Raw genomic sequence first — 22,311 nt, forward strand, 5'->3', positions numbered from 1 at the left:
TCACTCCGCCTCAAACTTTTATTCTGAAGGAAGTGATGTATGAGATTAATCTGGTGTGGGACATCAGATTGGTTTCATATACATACTCCAGACACATTTATGTCTTCTATCTTTCTACCATCCTATGTGTGTATGTACAACGTGCCTGTGTGGTATGGGACACATAGACTCGTCTTACATACATTCATTTGATTGGTTCACTCTGCATATGCTCTGAGTTTACCTTGCAGGTTATGACATCAACAATCTTGTTCTCTTGGCATTTTTCTTAAGCAATTGAGGACAATTGCTTCCCCAAACAGGAGGACTGTTTTACAAGTATATATTTATTCTTATTTTTGATGAATTAATAATTTTATAAAATTATGTTTAATTTAATTTATGCAGGATTCAGTTTAATGGAATATGCAAACGGGCACGAGATTAATGTATAGATGTAATTGTGCACATAATCATTTTATGTAAAAAGGCCCACTAGCAATTTTAGTTGGGCAAGGTTTATTTATTTTTAATGAAATGCTTTAAAAGCATTAGACTAAGGTTCAAATTTGTAAATAGCCCTATTTTGGAAAAGCTATGCTATTAATGGCTCCAAGGACTAAATTTATGAATATGATTAAAATATCGCATGTGGGAGTGGAGCCACACACGTCTGGGGGGAGGGGGGGAGATTGCACCCAATCTTGTGTTGATGGTGATGTTATTCTTTCTCTTGCCTTATGTTATGCCATGTGCTTTGATTTTCAATTTAATTCAAAGTCTTTGTTTTAATTTTTGATATAATTTATGAGTTTTTAATTATTTTCTTCAAGAAGATTAAAGGGTCCTGTTGTTGACAGGCATAGAGGTGGTGAGATCACCTCATGGCATTTTGCTATTGCAGAGGCAATATGGCTTGGACATTTGTCCAAGTATGGTATGATAGGTTGTAAGCCTATTTTAGTGCCATTGGAGCAGAACACAAAGCTTTCCACAGATACAGGTGAGCTTTTGGAGGACCCCACTACATACAGGCGCATAGTGGGTAGTTTAATCTACATAACCATTACGAGGCCAGACTTGAGCTATGCTGTTGGACTTTTGAGTCAGTTTATGCAGGCCCCTAGGAAGCCACACTTGGATGCGGCTAGACGGATCCTCAGGTACATAAAGTCCATAGTTGATTATGGACTTTTCTATGAGGCTGGTACAGAGATACAACTGCATGGGTACATAGATACTGATTGGGCCGGTAGTATTGCAGACATGAGATCTACCAGTGGTTTTATGTTCTCATTTGGGAGTGCTGCTGTGAGTTGGAGTAGTAAGAAGCATCCAACAGTTGTCTTGTCGAGTATAGAGGCAGAGTACAGGGGTGCTTCTATGGCAGCTTGTGAGGTAGCTTGGTTTCAAAAACTACTTTTGGTGACATGGGAGAGCCCGTGGGTAGGGCAGTTGTCATATATTGTGACAACATGAGCAGCATACAGTTGGCCAGTAACCTAGTATATCATGCTAGAACGAAGCAAATTGAGGTGCATTATCACTTTGTGAGGGAGAAGGTTCTAGTAGGAGATGCAGATCTGGTATATGTCAGCACAGAGGATCAGGTGGCTTACATCTTCATGAAGGCATTGGGCACAGAGAAGCTCCACATGTTTAGGAGCTTACTTGGAGTGCAGTGTGTGGAGTTGAGCTCGAGGGGGTGTGTTGAGATATCGAGCTCAACTAGTGTTACAGTGGACAATGACGACCCACCTGGGTGATAGCTACCGCATCTACACCACTGGCATGGTTGATGAGATTATGGGTGATATGCGGCTAGTGAGATGACAGGCTGTGTGACAACCATTTTGGATTACTAGAGACTGGCATAGTTATAGCGCCAGCTCATTTAGTTGGGTTCACATTATGGATTGACCCTTGTATGTTGTAGTAGTTGAGTGCTAACCCATATAGTGTGTACTCTTATCTTTATATTATGTTGGTTGAGTAGAGAAGAAGAAGATAGAAGAAAATTCAGCCATCCATCTCTCTCTGGTCTCTCTCTGGTGTCTTGCTCTCTCAAAATTTTGATATTGATGGAAGTTGATCATAAAATGTCAATGGAGGGACAATTCATCACTTGTACATGTAATTTCATATGAGAGATAGTTAGAAGTCTTATCTACATCTCAAATGATTGTTTAGACATTACATTGTTCAAGCTAGTGTGTTGAATAGGTTCCCTAGCAAGCCTTGGGTGAAGCATGAACCATTGACGATGGGGTTGTGTGTGCTCAAGTATGTGAAAGTAACATAGGATTGACGATGGGGTTGTGTGTGCTCAAGTATGTGAAAGTAACATAGGATTATGCCATCATTATACTTTTCGCAGGACCCTTGGAAATGAGTTTAAGCTAAGTTTATAGGAAAGCAGACACTTTGTGTAACCATTAACTTGGTTTAATACCAATGGTGAAAATGTTGGGAAAGCTAGATCGTAAGAGGCGTGCCAATTGACACAAAGAGCCCACCAAATGAACACCTTCTACTTAATGTGCCAAGACTTGGTTGTGTATATGGTGAGAAAATCAAATCCAAGTCCCATGTTTGAAAGGTTGACATGCCTTTTGCTATGTATAGACTTCCCCCCCTTACTTGCATACTACCTAGGCTTTACGGGGAGAGTGGGTTGAAAGATATGCTAAAATTAGGTCTTCATAATTTCTGGCCTTTCTTTTCAAATCCCACAAAAGCTCCCAAAAACCTAGGTGATAAGCTATATTTGCAGTATGAAACTTTTCTCTTTCAAAATCTCAGCGTAACAAGTCTCCAATTAGATTTATGAAATCCTTTGAAGTTATCATGTGTCCATCTCTATCACATGACCATTAGCTCCTCTTTGCCTCTCCTCCTCATGTTATCCGTACGGGGACATGACTCTTATCCATTGGACCTTTAGGAGGTTCACACACTTGGGTGCCCCTGGGTTTCGAGGCAAAATTTGCAAGAAATCCTTGAAGTTAAGGGAGGTCTTCCTCGTCCATACTTAAGGATGGGGAATCTCCCATGTCCATCTCCCGGCCCACAAGTTCTTTCGATGAAGGCCCGAAAATAACGATGCATATCTTGCCGCAAACTATGATTGCCAAGCTTGGCCTATTGAACATCAACAACCCACATGTTCCGTCGCTGAAGGCCAACAAATTATGGGGGCTTTACCAATGTCCTTGGCCAAGTGCTCCGAAATCTAGAGATATCTATTTACACCACGTCACATTCACATCCACTCATATCTCATCGCATCTATTCACATCCATCACATTCATTTCATTTTTGTAGTGTTGGAGAAAATTTCCATGGACAACCGTTCAGCCAAACAAAAAAGTTGATTGACAGAAACATCATGGACATAAAGTAACCATGCAGGAAACTAGGCCCCAACAAGATTTGAAACCTTCATGACACATGATGTCCTGCTTCAAATTATAAATAAATGCCAAGTCTACATATGTGCCCAAACGACCTTCAAATTATAAATAACTGCCAAGTCTACATATGTGCCCAAACGACCGATGGTGGAAGGACACAAGTGTGAAACGTTCCAACCATAGGGTATATAAAGGATGGCTGTGTCGTCTTTGAAATTCTCTCAGAAGGGCCAACAAACAACAACGATCATGCAAGCTGACCAGTACCAGTACCAGTACCAGCAGCAGCAATGGCAAGCTCAGCAGCAGCAGCAGGGTGCCTACGCTCAGCAGTCCTACCCCTACTACCAGCCCCAAACGCTGGAGGAGGTCAAGACGTTGTGGATTGGAGACCTCCGGTACTGGATGGAGGAGAGCTACGTGCAGTCCTGCTTTGCGCACACAAACGAGGTAACCCATCAAGGCTCTGCTTTCTCCTTTCTAGGCTTCTTAGTATTCTGTCCATGAAACACAGGATAACCCCTGAGCTAGCTAAGTACCCAGTTAAGTTTAAACCCTTTGGCTTTGGGAAAAACCCAACCCATCACCCTGGGCTAACATCATAGCCATGTCCTAAGCCCATGGGCTTTGGCTCCTCGGCGCCCTTTGGCTTGAGCTTTCCCCCAAGCTTGGTTACTAAGAACATGTCCTCCTCATACTTATGTTATTGCTCTCATCCTTGCATAAATGTTTGGATTGGTAGAGCTCATGCCTCGGCCTTTGTTCTGCACAAATCCTGCTAGGTGAGGTGTGCAGGCGTACATGCCCCACAGTAGAGAGAGACCAATTACTCCCGTCTTGAAAGATACAAGAGTAGGGGAGAGAGCCTATTTTCGAGAAGAGAATGGTTTTTCATTGGAAAGATACCTTCCATAATCTCTAAGGGGCAGCAATCCTTATTGCAGAGTGACTGATTGGTTAGAATGTGTGTGTGTGTGTGTGTGTGTTTGAGAGAGAAAAAAAGACTCTATGAATAGGAACGGCCTCTAATCTCGTAGTATGTTGGGCAGCATCAAAGAATGGCACGGTTTTCAGTCTCAAGCTTGTGCACGTCACATACTGTGCATATTTGCAGCTCTTGATTCTGAGAGAGAGAGAGAGAGAGAGAGAGAGAGAGAGAGCATTAACATCTACGAAAGATCCAAAAGTGCTATGAGACCAAAAAGGTGATACATGTAATCCATGAGTAAACTGGATGAAAAAAAAAACATCTGCCAAAGGAAGCAGTACGCGGGCCCTACATACATACCCAATGAAATGGGTAGTAATTACCCCGTCTCACCCTTCTCATGAGTGGAGTACAGCTCACCTCTCGTGGTGGTGCCTTTCTATGGGACTGAGGTATGTCCCAGATCTGGAGCTGGCAGGTGGCGAATTTTGATATTTGATGATGGGGGATGTCTAGCTCTGTGGAAGGCCCGTGTCTCTCTTTGATGACTCCACTGGTGCATGGGGCCAGGAAATCATGAGATCGGGAGTGGTCATGGTAGCCATCTGATGAGGGCCAAAGATTGGGTGTGCTGTTTATTATCTGTGTGCTCCCTTGGGAGTGGTCATGGTAGCCATCTGATGAGGGCCAAAGAAGTCTGTAATGGAGCTTTTGGGTGGTGTCATGCTGATCCTGCATCCCTGGGTGTACCGTCATCAAGGTCTCTTGATGACAATCAAGCTCCAGCAAGTACAGGCCCAAACATCTCTGGTCTCTGAAATGCATCACGTGCAAGAGGGGACCAAAGCCATCCTTGAAAAGGCAACAGAATTTCCCCTGTATCTCATAACAAATTGGGCATCTGACGGTCCAAGTAATGCTCCCGTGTCTCTATTTCCCTAGTCGTGTAGTCTGCATCTCATCTCTCCATGAATCAATCCGAGAAAGGTCTATAATGGAAGTTTGAGTGGTGTCATACTGATCCTGCCTTCCTAGGTGTAGCTTCAATCACAATGGAGCTCGAGCAAGTACTTCCTGATACAGTAATCTTTTTTTGAGGGGTGGGTAGTGTAATCTTTTTTTGAGAAAGGTCTATAATGGAGGTTTGAGTGGTGTCATACTGATCCTGCCTTCCTAGGTGTAGCCTCAATCACAATAGAGCTCGAGCAAGTACTTCCTGATACTGTTTGCGAGAATGTAATCTTTTTTTGAGGGGTGGGTAGTGTTACATATCCTGTAGTGATGGGATTTGCCTATGGCTAAGGTAGATAACGAGGAGACCTGGAAGGCTTGCCAATGTGTGTGCAAGTGGCCATGATTTGGGTGTAAGGCCCAATTAAATGAAGAATTGTCTAGGGGTTAGGCCCTAGACATTCATTGAGGCATAAAATAAGAGGTATACCAAAGGGGTGTAAAGATTAAGGTCTAGAGGGGCCACTTGGCACACATTGGGCTGGGGGGAGAATAGTCATAGCATGAGCAAAGGAATTAGTCCAAAAAGGTGGCTGCGGAAAAATACTCATGTGGCCAGGGTTATTCATGGCTGGGCAGAAAATTGAGGAAGAGCTCTCTTTGCTAGGTGAATTGCTTTGTCTCTTTCTCCTTGTTAAAGCTGAGTTAACTGTTAGATTCTTGGCATGATTATATTAGAGATTTACACTAGAATTAAGGTATGAGGGAGATTGAGCTCGTTTGTGTGCGTGTGTGTGTGTGTGTGTGTGAGAGAGAGAGAGAGAGAGAGAGAGAGAGAGAGAGAGAGAGAGAGAGAGAGAGAGAGTACAAGCTACATAACCTCTCCTCATTTGTGCATCTCCTCACAGTTACAACTTCAATTCAACAACACATATTTCATGTTTAACTTGGACACGCTTTTGATCGATAGATGTTGCTTGCAGTCCTCATCCTTTCATAGTATAAAGAGCAGGCTAATCATTCCTTTGATTTTCAGGTGACCTCAGTGAAGATAATACGAAACAAGTTCACAGGACATCCAGAAGGCTACGGTTTTATTGATTTCACATCTCATTCTGCTGCTGAGAAAATTCTGCAAGCGTATAGTGGCACGCAAATGCCACAGTCGGAGCAAGTGTTTCGGCTGAATTGGGCTTCGTTTGGGCTTGGTGACAAGAGAGGTGAAGCGGAGCCTGATCATTCCATCTTTGTGGGAGACCTTGCTCTGGATGTTACTGACTACATTCTGCAAGAATTATTCAGGGTGCGGTACTCATCTGTAAGGGGAGCCAAGGTGGTCATTGATGTCAGCTCCGGGCGCTCTAAAGGCTATGGCTTTGTTAGATTTGGGGATGAGTCAGAAAGGTCGAGAGCAATGACGGAAATGAATGGTGTGTACTGTTCGAGTAGACCAATGCGGATCAGTGCTGCCACTCCGAGGAAAGCTATGGCTCTTGCACAACAAGCAACTGCCAAAGGTTGGAGATCAGCCTTCTTTTTAAAGTGGGAGGGGGGGGGGACGGGTGGTGTTGAATAGCCCTTTTTCTAAACATTTTTAATGACATTTTAGAAAGTTTTTTAAAAACTATCTGGTAGATGTGCTTGTCTTCGTTCAAGTTGAAACCCTTGAAAAAGTGTTGCTCCTTGTTGGGTCAATGCTAGACAATTATTCACCGGTTGTATGATGTTACTCTCTCTCTCTCTCTCTCTCTCTCTCTCTCTCTTATATACGTGTGTGTGTGTGTGTGTCTCTCTCTCTCTCTCTCTCTCTCTCTCTCTCTCTCTCACTCTATTATATATATGTGTGTGTGTGTGAGAGAGAGAGAGAGAGAGAGAGAGAGAGATATGAATATCCATCTAGATTCTATCTACATATCTACCTAAATATGAATGTACCTATCTAAATTGAGGTGGTTGTTCTCCTACGTGCTCAAAACCTGCAAATAACTTTTTGATTACCCCCACACTACTTTACTATAAAAGTAGAGAAAAAATCTAATACCTTGGCAAGGATAATTGAGGTGGTTGTTCTCCTACGTGCTCAAAACCTGCAAATAACTTTTTGATTACCCCCACACTACTTTACTATAAAAGTAGAGAAAAAATCTAATACCTTGGCAAGGATAATTGCTTAGCAGTTGTGTTGAGGAGCTTTTTTTTTTGGGGGGGGGGAACACATGGGTGCGCCTGTGTGTGACTTGTCCAAGTATGGCAATTTGTGGCAGTTTTCACAAAGAGTAAGTTGTGCGTGAGTTTTCTCAAATGTAACCAATAACTTGTCCAGTGTGTATGGCAGTTGTCACAAAGGGCTACTTTGTTTGTTTGTGTGCGTGTAGTATTTGTTACAAATGTAACTTTTAAGCTTTTTATTTCTTGAGTGCAGGCTCGTATCAATCACCAGCTTATAGTACTCCACCATCTGCCTCTGAAACTTTTGGGAATGACAACGATCCAAATAATACCACGGTGTTGTTTTACTTAACCTTTCTATTGTGTATGATATAGGATGTTTGCTGAATTGGGACAAGATTTCCAAATCAGGTCTCATTGTAAGCATTGAGTGTTGTTTGTAACATGGAAGCATTGTTTTGGCTTCAAAAAGTGTGTTTTTTTTTTTAAATTTGAAAAAATCAGATTCTTGTACTGCTCAAACAAGTGCTTTCTCTAGTCTGTAGTTCCACCCCAAAAATTGTGATCAGGAAAGAGCTTCCCTGTCCAAGGACAAGAAGTAGCTTGACAGAAGGCATCAGTGGCTCCCATGGCTGTTGGCTTTGTCCTTCATACATTTGGCCTCGTTATAAGGAGTAGATGGCCATTGGTATGCAAGATCATTGAGATGGATGACAACACATGGGCTCTTTATGTACACCTTATATCAAAACCAAGGGCAGCCACATGCCACTACAGAAACAGCCCCAAAATCTACTCCGCACCCATGGCTGTTGGCTTTGTCCTGCGTGCATTTGTTTGGCCTCGTATAAGGAGGAGATAGCCATTGGTATGCAAGATCATTGAGATGGATAACAACACATGGGCTCTTTATTTACACCTTATATCAAAACCAAGGGCAGCCACATGCCACTAGGAATTGGATAGCTGGAAACAGCCACAAAATCTACCCCCTTAGGTAATATGAACACCCCCCCCCCCTCCCCCCTCCATTCCCAAATTGGTATGCAAGTTTATTGAGATGGATGACAACACATGGGCTCTTTATATGCATCTTACCACCTTATTGAAAACAAAGGGCAACCATATGTGACCGCAGCTAGGAACTGTGTTATGTACCTGGACGCTAATCTACGGAGTAGGGACCTAATCCGTTTGATAAAACAGGCTTAATGGCTGTTTATTAGCAGGTTAGCTACTTATGGTGTAGCTATCACTAGATAAGTGAGGGCTTGGGTTATTATGCAGATGTAGTGCTGAAGGTTTGGCTTGGACCAGGAGAGCAGACATGCTCGTGCCGTGCACATGGCGAGTACATAGGTTGGCGTGTCAAAGGCCTTCGGGGAGGCTTTGGTGGTATGGGACACCGGAGTTAGACATTGGTATGCAAGATTATCGAGCTGGACGACAACACATGGGCTCTTTATATGCATCTAACCACCTTATTGAAAACAAGGGCAGCCATATATGTGACTACACAGCTAGGAACTGTGTTATGTACCTGGACACTAATCTACAGCGTAGGGACCTAATCCGTTTGATAAAATAGGCTTAATGGCTGTTTATAGCAGGTTAGCTAGGAACGGACACCGGAGTTAGACATTGGTATGCAAGATTATCGAGCTGGACGACAACACATGGGCTCTTTATATGCATCTTACCACCTTATTGAAAACAAGGGCAGCCATATATGTGACTACACAGCTAGGAACTGTGTTATGTACCTGGACACTAATCTACAGCGTAGGGACCTAATCCGTTTGATAAAATAGGCTTAATGGCTGTTTATAGCAGGTTAGCTATTTATGGTGTAGTTATCACTATATAAGTGAGGGCTTGGGTTATTATGCAGATGCAGCCGTGAAGGTTTGGCTTGGACCAAGAGAGCAGACAAGCTCATGTCGTGCACATGGTGACTACATTGGCGTGTTGAAGGCCTTCGGGCAGGCTTCGGTAGTATGGGACGCCGGAGTTAGACATGAGTCCATGGGATTGTCATGTGAACAACCGTGGACATGGCTAATCTCATCTAATCCCTAATTAGGCAGCATTTGAGGGTCAGATTGAATTTCCTATGGACTCGCAGAAAATATTGAATATCCATGAGAAGCCTTTGAGGAATAGGGAGTAGGTAGACTTTACCCTTGGACACCTTGTCCTGACATTGTGGGGCCTGAGTGAGCCTGGCACAATTCAGTCCTAGTTCATCTGATCCCTTATGGAGACAGGTCAACAGTCAGTCCATTAAGTTGGAATTTAGTCTTTTTTTGGAAGGCCAAAGGCATAACAGTTGTCTAGTCATATGCATCTTTTTGTACCATATCAATATATTGAAAATATAGTCTATCTCTCTCTCTCTTGTCTTTGTTGTCTATTCATTGTTATTGCATTAGCGTGTGGGGCCCGAGATGATTTTGGCACAATTCAGTCATAGTTCATGTGATCCCTTACGGGGAGAGGTCAACAGTCGGTACATTAAATTGGAATTCAATCTTCTTTTGGAAGGCCAAAGGCCATAGCAGTTGTCCAGTCATATACATCTTTTTGTACCATATCAATATACTAAAAATACAATCCATCTCTCTCTCCTCTCTGTTGTCTATTCATTGTTATTGCATTAGTGTTCCTAATCAGTAGGCTTAGGCTTGGATCAAGTACAACAAGGCTTCTGCGCATGCAACAGAGATTGTGGGGAAGCCCTATCCTTGGCTCGAGGGAGATCGGTGGATGCTGATTGTTGGTTTAGAGGTGAGCTACCTTGCTATCTCATGCTTTGGTTTTGTACTAACCTTTGTTTCTGCTGTGATTACGGCCGGTCTTGTGGAGGACTTCACAATTGGTATCAGAGCGGAATTTGTACTTGTGTGCGTGGGAGAGCGAGACTTAGTAGCACTTTATCTCTACACTCGGCACACGAAATATCTTTTCCACAACAACAGATCAGTTTGGGATTTATCATGACTGATGAAGCACATAACAATCGTGCCATGGATAGAATGCTCATCTCGGCGATGACCATGAGATGAGGATGTGCCAGTCGATGACTTGGTCACTAAAAAGGATGGCCTTGCTTGGGAAACAGATTTTGACCTTAGCAACACTATTGTTATTATGCAAGCAACATTGGTGGGCTTGGTGGGTACAGAGGGAGATGGACAACATTAGTGGCACCTTTTTTTTACTCCAGAGTTCTACATGAGGGAGAAAAAGTAGAGGAATCAGGAGACCAATCTACTTTTGCCTCCATAGGTGGGGTACACATTTTGAGTTTCATCCTTTCCTTGAGGATAAAAAGATACAGATGGTATAGGGTGTCATGACCTTGTGAATTTGTGCAGTGTATGTGTGAGCATGGTGGTTGGTGAGCAAGACATATTTTTAATGTTCATACTTGGGGCAAGGGTAACCCTAGGAGCAAATTAATTTCTCTTTTTATATTCCCATGGGGGGGAGGACAATAGTTTGGAGGGGACAAAGGTTTAAAACCTTAAAAAAGAAGAAGAAAAGAACCCTTTGTGTTGGTCGTGGCCCTTTTTGGGGAGGGCCCACGATATTTTTAGAGAACTCTTTTTTGGGAGTAGTCGGGCTGCAGCTGCACGTGGAGGAGGCTTTTTGGTGGAGGTTGGCTGCACGCTCAGGGACTGAATCGCGTTTCGGAAAAGGAGGCTGGCGGGCAATTGACAGGCGGTGCACATGAGCTGAACATCAGGTGTTTTTCCTCCTTGCAACAGGCTGGCGCATTGGGCTGCAGCTGCTCGTTTTCCTTCTCTCTCTAGGCAACCGGCTAGGCTGCATAGAAGCGCAGTTTTGGATTGCAGGCCGACAGGACTGTCTTCTTTCTCTCATGTACCCCATTTTGACTAGTAGCATTAGCTTTCCACTCTCCCTAGTTGCTGCTTCTGGATGCCCCCTACTGATGGATTGTGGGGCTAGATACTTACCTTCAGTTCTTTCTTTTCTTTTCCAGACAGTGTATCAAATGTCACATGGTTGTAACTTTGGTCTCATAGGTCACTTTGGCCTTTTAAAGACGTTAATATAACATTTCATTTCATTTCATTTCTCTCTCTCTCTCTCTCTCTCTCTCTCTCTCTCTCTCGTGGAGGGTGACAGGTTGCAAGAGAAACAGGGAAGAGGGGTGCTGCTGGACAGAGAGTTGACTACTATTCTGTCTCTCTCTTTCTTTTTACAGGCTTGTGGGTGGTGTCAGACGCACACAGGTTAAAGCTCTTCTTTCTCCGGCTCATGGGGTGTCCGGGAGTGCTACTCTTGGTCCCTTGTGAGAGGAGGGATTTGTAGCCTAAGAGGGCAGTAACTGGAGCATATCTAGCATGTTTTTGGGAGAGTTTACGGGCTGATTTATGGCTGTGTTTTTGGCTATGTGCATGGGCCAGTTGGATGTGTATTCAAGGCATAGTCACCAGAAACGGGAAACGGAAACAGAAACAGAAACAGCACCCCCTTCGAAAACGGAAACGACAACCGTGGGAAACGAAAACGGCTAGGAAATGGCACATATACTTGATAAATTAAACCACAGAACCAAAAACTAGTAATTACAAACTCAACAGCGAGACTTTCTCAAATTTGCATAAAGGACACCTCAAGATGAAGTCAATTTCTTGTTGAATTTAGAATAGAAAGTACAATGCAAATACATCAGCCAAGTTTGGAACTCATGAGTAGACTCAAACTTGCGAGAGATGCACATCGTCTGAGCCCAAATCATCATAATCTAGAAAGTCGTTGGAGCCGCAATCCCTTGCTTCACCCAAAGTAGCTATCGGTGTAGGCGGTAAATTGGCATGCTCCTCTGCCTCTGAACCCTTCTCATCCTCCTTTGACCAATGCTTCCAAGATTGGGGGTTCTCATTTCGCTCAAGAAGACGCAAATTGGCACTCACAAAAAGATCATTGGTCTTTTGAGTGCCAAGCCGGTTCTGCTTTTTTGAAGCGATATGGCTAAATGAGCTCCATAGTTGCTCCAAACAAGACGAACTGACCGCCTGGCTTAGAATCTTGATGGCCAATTGTTGCAACTCTGGAGCGTCTGCCCCATAGTCCTCCCACCAAACACATGGATCAGTGGTGAAGCGATTTCCCAAAGCATTGGCTCTTCCAAACCTCCTCTTGCAAGCCCTGTAATCTGCCAGTCGATCCTTGATAGTTCTCTGCTTTGCAATGTCAGGCTCAAGTCTCTCCAAAATCATGCCCCATCCATCTGCCACCTCCGAATCTGTGTATTGATTGCCTGTTTGAAACTAGGGATCAACCATAAAGCCTGCTGCATGCATAGGTGAATGGTACATATCCCATCTATGCATGCATAGCTTCCTTAAAACCTGGTATTTTTGTTCATCTTGCTCAATGTGCTCCAACTTTTCCACCATCTTGTCCATCCCCTCGTAAATCTTTCCAATGCATGGCTGGAGTGAATCCGTCATCCTCAACAAGTGGATGATCGGCTTCCCCAAAGCTATGATGCGTCTCACCTGCTCCCACCAAAGAGGGTTCCCAATATTTGACGCACATGCCTTCCCTACAACAGTTCCAGACAATGCATGCCTCTCATACTCATCACTCACAATCAATTGCTTTAGGGCACTAGAACACTTGTTAAGGGATCCCAACATGAGGAAGTTGTATCCGAAGCGAGTGTCTGAATACTTGCGCAAATCTCTAGATGACTTTTCCTGAACTCAGCTAGCAAGAAAGTGTGCCTGTAAATGAAGGATACAATTTGGGTGGCTTGCTCTATGATGGGAGGAATGCAGTCTAACTTTTCGATGTCCTTGAGAAGATTGTTGAGACAGTGCGCCATGCATACAGAAAATGTGATATGAGGAAATCTGTCACACAACAATCTGCCGGCTGCCTTGTTCGCATTCTCTCCATCAACTACAAAGTGTATCACTTTCTCTTCACCGATCGCTTGTACGGTTGCTGTGTTAGAAGTCATCTCCTGTCTTAATCAGACACCAGGGCCTCTGTTGTGGGTGTGCCCGCCCTGTATAGGTGTTTTATCATTTTTCCTCACTCCCCGTATTTTTCTCCATTTTTTCCATTTTTCCATGGTGTGGATGGATGCCACATGTTGGCAGGAGTCCTTGGTGCTGGCCGACTGCACCTCATGTGCTCCTGGTGGCTGGTCGACTGCCTATGCTGCAGTCGTGGAGGTGCTGATGCTGGCCGACCTGCTTTCTACAGTCGTGGAGACATTTTCTGCTGGCCGACTGCTTTATGCAGTCGTGGAGACATTTTCTGCTGGCCGACTGCATCCATGGGGCATATAAATAGGCCCCATGCTCCTCACCATATTATCATTCAGTTTTGTACGGGATCTTGTGTATAGAGAAGAGTTTACACACCTATCTCTCAGTGTTTCTTGTGCTGTCTATTTTCTGCACTCTACTTGCTCTTGTGGACCCAAGTTTGGTTATCATTTCCGCTGCATATTTTGACATGGTATCAGAGCCCTAGGCTCTTGATAGATATTGGGAGTGGCTTCACCGCGAAGGATACCTGGGAATGGATTCTTGACAGTGGTGCTTCCAGGCATATGACTCCGTCCCGTGACTTCTTTGTGGATCTGAAACGGCAGTCAGGTCGCATCTTTATTGGCAACAACTCCACTATTCCGATACATAGTGAGGGCCGAATGGAGATTATTCCCGATGGCAAGGGGGGCAAGCATGCTTCCCGTGTTCTTTATGTCCCTGCTCTGGGTTTTCATCTTTTGTCAGTGCATGAAGTATGCAAGACTGGCTTTCGGGTGGAATTTGAGGAGCATTCAGTTGCTCTACGGGACCGTGAGACTTGCCGGGTTGTTTGGGAAGGCGGTGTGGAGAATGGTATCTACAAGCTCTCTGCACTCTCCTCGTTGACAGGTTCTCAGGTCGGAGATTTGTGACACTTTCGTTTTGGCCACTTAAATGTGGATGCATTGCGGGGAGCTTTCCGAGACCAGATGGTGGTTGGCTTGCCAGATGTTGGCAGTAGGCGAGGGCGTTGCAGTTCTTGCATACGTGGTAAGCAGCACAGGGAATCCTTTTCGAAGCAGGCTTCCAGGTGGGCTTCGAAACCATTGGAGTTGATTCACACTGACTTGTGTGGACCTCAGCAGACATCATCTTTGGGAGGATCTCTCTACTTTATGCTGCTTGTTGATGATTGTACCAGATTCACGTGGGTCTACTTTCTTTCTTCCCAGCTTTTGCACGGTTCAAGGATTGGCACGTGATGGTGGAGAAAGAGTCTGGATTTCAGGTAAAGACTCTCAGGGTTGACAAAGGAGGTGAATTCTCCTCGACTGTATTTCTCAGATTTTGTGCAGATCATGGCATCAAGAGGGAACTGGCCAATACAGGACCGCCTTCGGAGAATGGAGTTGTAGAACGCAAGAACAGGACTGTGGTGGAGATGGCAAGGACCATGCTGGAGCATCGTGATCTTCCTCGTCCACTATGGGGAGAGGCTGTGGCAACGGCTGTCCATACCCTCAACCGATCTCCGATGACTTCAGTACCTCATATGACTCCATTTGAGGCATACTTTGGAAGGAAACCTGATGTCTCGCACTTCCGTGTTTTTGGGAGTGATGCGTATGTACATATTCCGAAGAAGCAGAGGGGGAAGCTTGACTCCAAGTCCCGCAAGCTTGTATTTGTGGGGTATAATTCTCTTTCCAAGGGATACAGATTGTATGATCCAGATAGGAACGAGATTGTTGTGAGCCGGGATGTGGTCTTTGACGAGCATGTTCCAGTATCCACTATCGAGGAGCCGCCACTTCTTGGAGATCCAGAGGAGTTTGATGATGATTCCCAGACCATTATTCCAGTTGATCAACCTCAGTCAGTAAAGGAGGTTGAGCCCGCAGCTGGAGTAGAGCCCCCGCGACCACAGGAGGCTCCACGATCTGTTCGAGTATCTAGGTGGTTGTTGGACACCCTTCGGGAGTCAGGTGTCACGGAGTTACCCTTCGAGTGGACCACAGAGGACGGCCCTCAAAGATCACACAGAGTCCGAGATAAAAGCAATACAGCGGAGCTTCTTCAGGTAAACTATGCTCTGATGTCTCGTATTATGCGGGACAAGGAGCCCACTTCCGTCAAGGAAGCCCTCACAGAGGATACTTGGAGGAAAGCCATGCAGGTGGAACTTGATGCCATCGAGAAGAACACCACATGGGAGTTGGTACCGAGGTCGTCGAAACAGTCAGTCATTGGTGTCAAATGGGTCTTTAAGACCAAATATGCGTCAGAGGGTCGGTGGACAAACACAAAGCCAGATTTGTGGCTAAAGGTTATGCTCAGCGGCCAGGCATCGACTACGAGGATACCTTTGCACCGACAGCACGGATGTCCACGATTCGGACCGTTCTTGTCCTTGCTTCTTCTTAGAGGTGGCCCGTGTATCAAATGGATGTAAAATTTGCGTTCCTTAATGGTGACCTGCAGGAGGAGGTGTATGTTGAGCAGCCTCCAGGCTTTATTGTTCCAGGATCAGAAGGGATGGTTTACAGGTTACGTAAGGCCTTGTATGGTCTTAAGCAGGCTTCCAGGGCTTGGAATCAGAAGATTGATTCCTTCTTTGTTCGGACTGGATTTCAGAGATCGGCTGCAGATCCTAACCTGTATCTCTTTCAGGAACGCGGCATGGTCACGGTTATCATCCTTTATGTGGATGATCTCATTCTCACCGGCGGTCATGTGGAGCACATTGGTGTGACGAAGGCTGCCTTGTCAAAAGAGTTTGAGATGACCGACTTAGGCTTATTCCACTTCTTTTTGGGATTGGAGATCTGGCAGACCCAGAGGGGGTTTTTCGTCTCTCAGCAGCGATATGTTCATGAGTTGCTTGAGGCCTTTGGGATGGAGAACTGCAAGCCTATTACTTCGCCGATGGACCCAAACACAAACCGGGCTGCTTGTGGTGCTGCTTGCGAGGTTGTATGGCTGCGGAGGCTGCTAGGCGAGATTGGGTTTCCACAGAAGGAGCCCACAGGCATCCAGTGCGATAACTAGAGTTGTATAGCTATTGCTCGGAACCCGGTCTTCCATGCCCGGACCAAGCACATAGAGATACAATATCACTTTGTACGTGAGAAGATCTTGGCTGGTGACATCTTGCTACTTTATTGTTCGATGGAGGACAATGCGGCGGACCTCTTCACAAAGTCTCTACCTCAGGCTACGCTCAGGCGGCACTCCAGCTCCCTTGGGTTGATTGCACAGCCAAGAGCTGAGAGGGGGTGTTAGAAGTCATCTCCTGTCTTAATCAGATACCAGGGTTTCTGTTGTGGGTGTGCCCGCCTTGTATAGGTGTTTTATCATTTTTCCTCACTCCCTGTATTTTTTCCCCATTTTTTCCCATTTTTCCATGGTGTGGATGGATGCCACATGTTGGCAGGAGCCCTTGGTGCTGGCGGACTGCACCTCATGTGCTCTTGGTGGCTGGTCGACTGCCTATGCTGCAGTCGTGGAGGTGCTGATGCTGGCCGACCTGCTTTCTACAGTCGTGGAGACATTTTCTGCTGGCCGACTGCTTTATGCAGTCGTGGAGAGCTCTCAAGCGCTGGCCGACTGCAGCCATGGGGCATATAAATAGGCCCCATGCTCCTCACCATATTATCATTCAGTTTTGTACGGGATCTTGTGTATAGAGAAGAGTTTACACACCTATCTCTCAGTGTTTCTTGTGTATAGAGAAGAGTTTACACACCTATCTCTCAGTGTTTCTTGTGCTGTCTATTTTCTGCACTCTACTTGCTCTTGTGGACCCAAGTTTGGTTATCATTTCCGCTGCATGTTTTGACATGCTGACCACTCTAGGAAGAGTGCTTCTGCACTTTTCTTTGTCTCGGACGGATCATGCGATGAGATAAAGTAAAACTGCCCTCTAGAATAGGCAAAAACACCATGAATGGATCTGGACCGAGTGTCGCTCCAGCCATCTACAATAAGTGTGATGCCATTCCTGTCCCATGAGGACCTAACAATCTCTGTTGTTGCAGCAACTGTGCCCTTCTCCTTCGCTAGTAAGGTGGTTCTCAATGCCTTTGACGATGGAGGAGTGTAGGTGGATCCATACTCTGCAATCTTGCTCCCCATGTCCTTGAAGTAGAAGCTACGAGCAGCCTGAAAGGCAATGGCATCATGGTAGAAAAAGCGCGCAACACTACCATCCACCACCTCCTTCTTCTTTGGGTCCCATCTACTCTGAAGTGTACTCTGCCTGGAGAAAAGACCTAGTGGTTCCAAAGGTTTGTCCTGGAAGTGCCCACATATGTGGAAGGATCTACTCCCACCCTTGCTCTCCGAGCCGATGAAGATGCCCACGTTGCTTCGTCTTTCTAACGAAGCTCCTCTCGTGCTTCATTAGCAATATTGGTACAGCATGCAATGTCTTGTCCATGCTCATGAAGGAGGTGTGCTCGAATACGAGTTGCAATACCTCACTTCGTAAGGAGACAATATTTGCATGTCCACTTTTTCGCGTCTCCTATTTTGTAGGCACCCTCCGCCAAGACCTCATCCCACCAAGACCACTCCGTAGATTTAGACTTCTTTGAGGTGGAATGAGACTGATCCATGGAGGCCATGGATGCAAAGACTGCAAAGAAGGTTCGAGAAACAAGGGTCATTGCAATGGACAATAAGGACAACGTGCCAGGAGATGCTAAAAAAAGAAAGTACACAATAGAGCCGACAAAGTTCGGAGAAAAATAAAATTCTTTATTCATTCAACATTACCAATAGTTTTTGGCAATACAAGTTACAACAGGTGACTTTCTACATGAGCTTTATTGTCCAAATCCTCATGACTGGTAGGTGCCTCAACATCTACTAGGACCACAATAGGTTCTTCTACAAGCTGTAGGTTTCGCCATATGGGGACTCGTCTTCGAGTGTGTCTTGGAACCATTTGCGATAGCAAGCAATCTTCATCATCCCAAAACCTCATAGGAGAGCAATGACATCGTCGAGCCCTCTTAGAGATTGCCTCTTGCAATGTCGGGCTCTCTCGAAGAGGCAAAGGGCATCGTCAATGAGCAGTCTCGATGTATTGTCGCTCAGCCATGCATGAACGACAACCACGTCGTCGCTCATAGAATGCCATTAGTGCAAACTAATGAATGCAGCACAATAAGAAGAAGAGAGGGATTAATTGAAAACAGACTTGTTATATTAATAAAAAAGGTGCAATTTAATTAAGAAGCTTCCCATCTATTTTTTTTAAAAAAAGTCAATGATCATTAAAAAAGAAGAAGGTTTATTTACAAATAAAAAAAAAACATACTGATTAAAATTTATTGATTGTGGAGGACCAAGTTGAGAAGTGCCTTGCTCCGACTTTAGCCTTGCTCTAGAGAAGGGGAGAAAGGGGGGGAAAGAGAGAAAGGGGGGGAGGGAGAGAGGAATGTGACTATGACGTATCCACCACCGCATGTACCCTATGGCACCATGGCATACCCAACAAAACATCACACCCATCAAGTGGCATGATATAAAACTCCTCATTGTCCATGTAACCGTGCACATGAAGCCTCACCTTGATAGGGGTAACGGGTTCTGCATACCCAGGACAAGCCATATTAGCCTCATAGATAGGCCCCATTTGTAAAGCCCCAACCAGATAAACCCTACGATTAAGCATAAACATGGAAACAAACAGACATAGCATCAAGCTCACCGCCCAACCATAGAGCCATTCAGGTGCACCCCCCAGCAAGGGGGACAGTAGCATCCGAGACATGGCTCCACGTGCAAAGTCCTTGGCGTCCCATACCACCAGTACACACCCATCGGATGTAAGCACGGAGTAGTCTCAAGGCCTCGAGTCCAAGTCTGAGGAGCTCTCTTTCAAAATTGATCCATAAAGTGACTTATATAGGCTTCCTATTAACCATGAGCCAAATATAGCACGTCTCATAAAAGCTACTAATCCCCCCACTTAAGATGCCTAATCCTGGGCTATGGTTAACCCAACCCAAGGGTCTTAACCCTAGTTAGCCCTGGTAACATACTTCCGCCCTTACGAACCATTGATGTCCTCAACAATGAATTCAGGGAATGGACTCTTCAAACTACGCATTGACTCCCATGTAACCTCGACCACAGACCGTCCCTTCCACTTGATCAAGTACTCTGAATAAATGGTATTCCGAGACCGTTTTGTACGTTGATCCAGAACCAACTCGGGCTCTTAGGGAATATACCTAGTCATATCTTTTAGGTTAGGGATCTCCTCCACTGGGACAATCTCATCACCTTCACCCAGGCGTTCCTTTAAAACGATTGATGTGAAAAACAGGGTGAATCTTGATTCCAGAAGGAAGTGCTAACTGATAAGCTACCTCACTAATCTTCTTTGTGATCTGATAAGGACCACAACATCGAGAAGACAACTTGTAAACCTTACCAGTTCTCATCATTTTAGAGTCCTTTGGGACTTTAAGATACACCCACATGCCCTCTTGTAAGGCTGTAGGAGTTCTTGGTTGGTTGGCGTAAAATTGAGCGCGATCTTGAGCACTCTTTACGCTTTCCCTTGCAAGTTTCAGCATGTCTTGCATATCTTGCAAGAAGTCTACTGTTGATTGCAATTTGACTCCCCTTAACCCAACGGCTATAGGTGACTTTGGTTGATAACCATACATAAGCATGAATGGGCTATAACCAATAGCCGCATGCTTACTGCTATTATAAGCAAACTCTATCTATGGGAGGTACCTTTCCCACTTAGACTGTCTCTTGGAGACATACGCCCTCAACATATCCTCCATAGTCTAGTTAGTCCTCTTTGTCTGACCATCCGACTCAGGATGATCCGAAGATGACATACTCAAGCGTGTTTCCAATTTGGAAAATACGGATTGCCAAAATTGTGCAGTGAATTTGGGATCCCTGTCTCACTGACAATCTCCTTAGGCAGTCCATAAAGCTTGTACAACTGCTCCACAAAGAGCTGAGCCAACTCGTGACTCGTCACCGTCGACTTAGTAGGGATAAATCTTGCCACCTTCGTCAATCGGTCTACAACAACCCAGATTGAGTCATGGCCCCTATTAGTCCGAGGTAATCCAACTACAAAATCCAGCAAGATACTTTGCCATTTGTTCTCAGGAATTTGCAAAGGATGTAACAATCCACCAGCTCTAAGCCTTTCAGCTTTGTTAAGCTGGCACTGGGAACACTTCCGCACATAATCCTCGACAAAGGCCTTCATGCACGGCCAATAAAAATGCCGGCCAACCAAGGCTAAGGTTCTATGTATGCCCGGGTGCCTTGCACTAGGTGCATCATGGCACCCATGCAATATCAAAGTTTGGATGTCCATATCACTGGGCACACAAACCTTGCAATCCTTAAACAGTAATCCATCTCTAATGGAATACTTTTCCAATATCTTTCTCTCAGCAGCACTCACTGGAGTGTCCGGAGTACTTGGATCTTGCAGGCTGCTTCTGACTTGGACCAATTGCCAGATTCGACCAAAATGGGAATCTTGTTGGCAACGCCCTTTGAGAGAGATAAAAGTCAGTCGTTATCTCAGCAAAAGAGATAGCATTAACCTCGGGATCCTACTAAGGGCATTAGCAACCCGATTGTTTGTTCCCCTACGGTAATGGATCTCAAAGTCAAACTCCTGCATGAGGTCAACCCATCTGGCCTTCCGACCCTCGGGTCAGGCTGATCACAAATATACTTCAACGAATGGTGATCTATCCAGACTACAAATCGAGACCCATACAAATAGTGTCTCAAGATCTTCAACGCATGGACAACTGCAAGAAGCTCCTTTTCTTGGGTAGGATACCTCATCTGTGCATCTGAAACCTTTTTACTTTCAAATGCTATAGGTCTCCCATCCTGGAAACAATTGCAACTCACAAAGGATTCTTACAAAAATCTGGCATTACGACGGCATGAAATCGGTCACAAAAACCATTGTTGCATTTGAGTCACTTTGAAGATATTGAAAAGTGGCACCGGTTTAAAGACCTTTTTAACGTATGGTTGTAAAAGTTACATTCATTTCAATTTTATGATTTGGTGGTGTAATGACTCTTCATGGCCGACATTCATGCAAGATTTATCGTGTACCAGGCCATGGAGTTGAAGAACCCATTACAGGATCTACTCGAGTCACATGAAGAGAGGCAAAGGTGCCGACGATACCAAGAAGGGCTAAAGCACATCGACCAACTAGAGGAATAGGGCCGCACCTATTGCATAATCACTGGCATCCGTTTCAACCACAAAAGGTTTACTGGGATCGACAATCAGCAACATAAGCGCCGAGGTAGAGTAAATGAGGCAGACAGCTATAGGATTCGCTCGCTGAAGCTCCCGACTCCCCCTGCTCTGCGCGCCTTCGCTCCCCCCCCCCCCTCCTCGCGTCCCTTCTCTCCTTCCGCCCCCCGCTTGTCCCCTCTGCTCGCCGCTGCGTCCCCCCCCCCTCCTTCCTCGCTGTTGCGCCGCCCCCCCCTCCTTCCTCGCTGCTGCGCCTCCCCCCCTCTTCGCCAGTTCGCCCCCCTCCCCTCTTCGCCATTTCGCCCTCCCTCCCCGTTGCCGCCCGTTCGCCCTCCCTCCCCGCTGCCGCCAGTTCGCCCCCCCCCGCCTCTTCGCTTCTTCACGCCCGCCGCCCTTCAGCAGCGCCCCGCCCCCTTCCTTCTCGCGCTGTCTCCGCCCCCCCCCTCTGGGCCTCTCCTCCGATTTTCGCCCCCCCCCTCCCTCCTCTGTTGTGCTGTTTTCCCCCCTTAGGGGTTTTTGTTTTTTTCCTCATCGTCATCCGTCCTTCCGCCTCTTGGTGTGCAGTCCGCTTCTT

At 45.5% G+C, this 22,311-nt stretch overlaps 1 protein-coding gene across 1 annotated transcript in view; it reads left to right on the plus strand.

The window, feature by feature from the left end:
* Positions 1–3,572: 3,572 nt before the first annotated feature.
* Positions 3,573–22,311, plus strand: part of LOC147613554 (polyadenylate-binding protein RBP47B'-like) — a 78,604-nt gene continuing 59,865 nt past the window's right edge. Inside the window, exons 1-3 of the mRNA XM_086781539.1 lie at positions 3,573–3,842; positions 6,308–6,788; positions 7,694–7,776. Of these exons, the coding sequence (XP_086637665.1) occupies positions 3,588–3,842; positions 6,308–6,788; positions 7,694–7,776 (819 nt within the window). The 5' untranslated portion in view covers positions 3,573–3,587. The remainder of the gene's footprint in view (positions 3,843–6,307; positions 6,789–7,693; positions 7,777–22,311) is intronic.

This window comes from Cibotium barometz, chromosome 43, assembly GCF_041138505.1.
Source record: "Cibotium barometz isolate CiBa-2024 chromosome 43, ASM4113850v1, whole genome shotgun sequence".
In the NCBI taxonomy this organism is placed as follows: domain Eukaryota; kingdom Viridiplantae; phylum Streptophyta; class Polypodiopsida; order Cyatheales; family Cibotiaceae; genus Cibotium; species Cibotium barometz.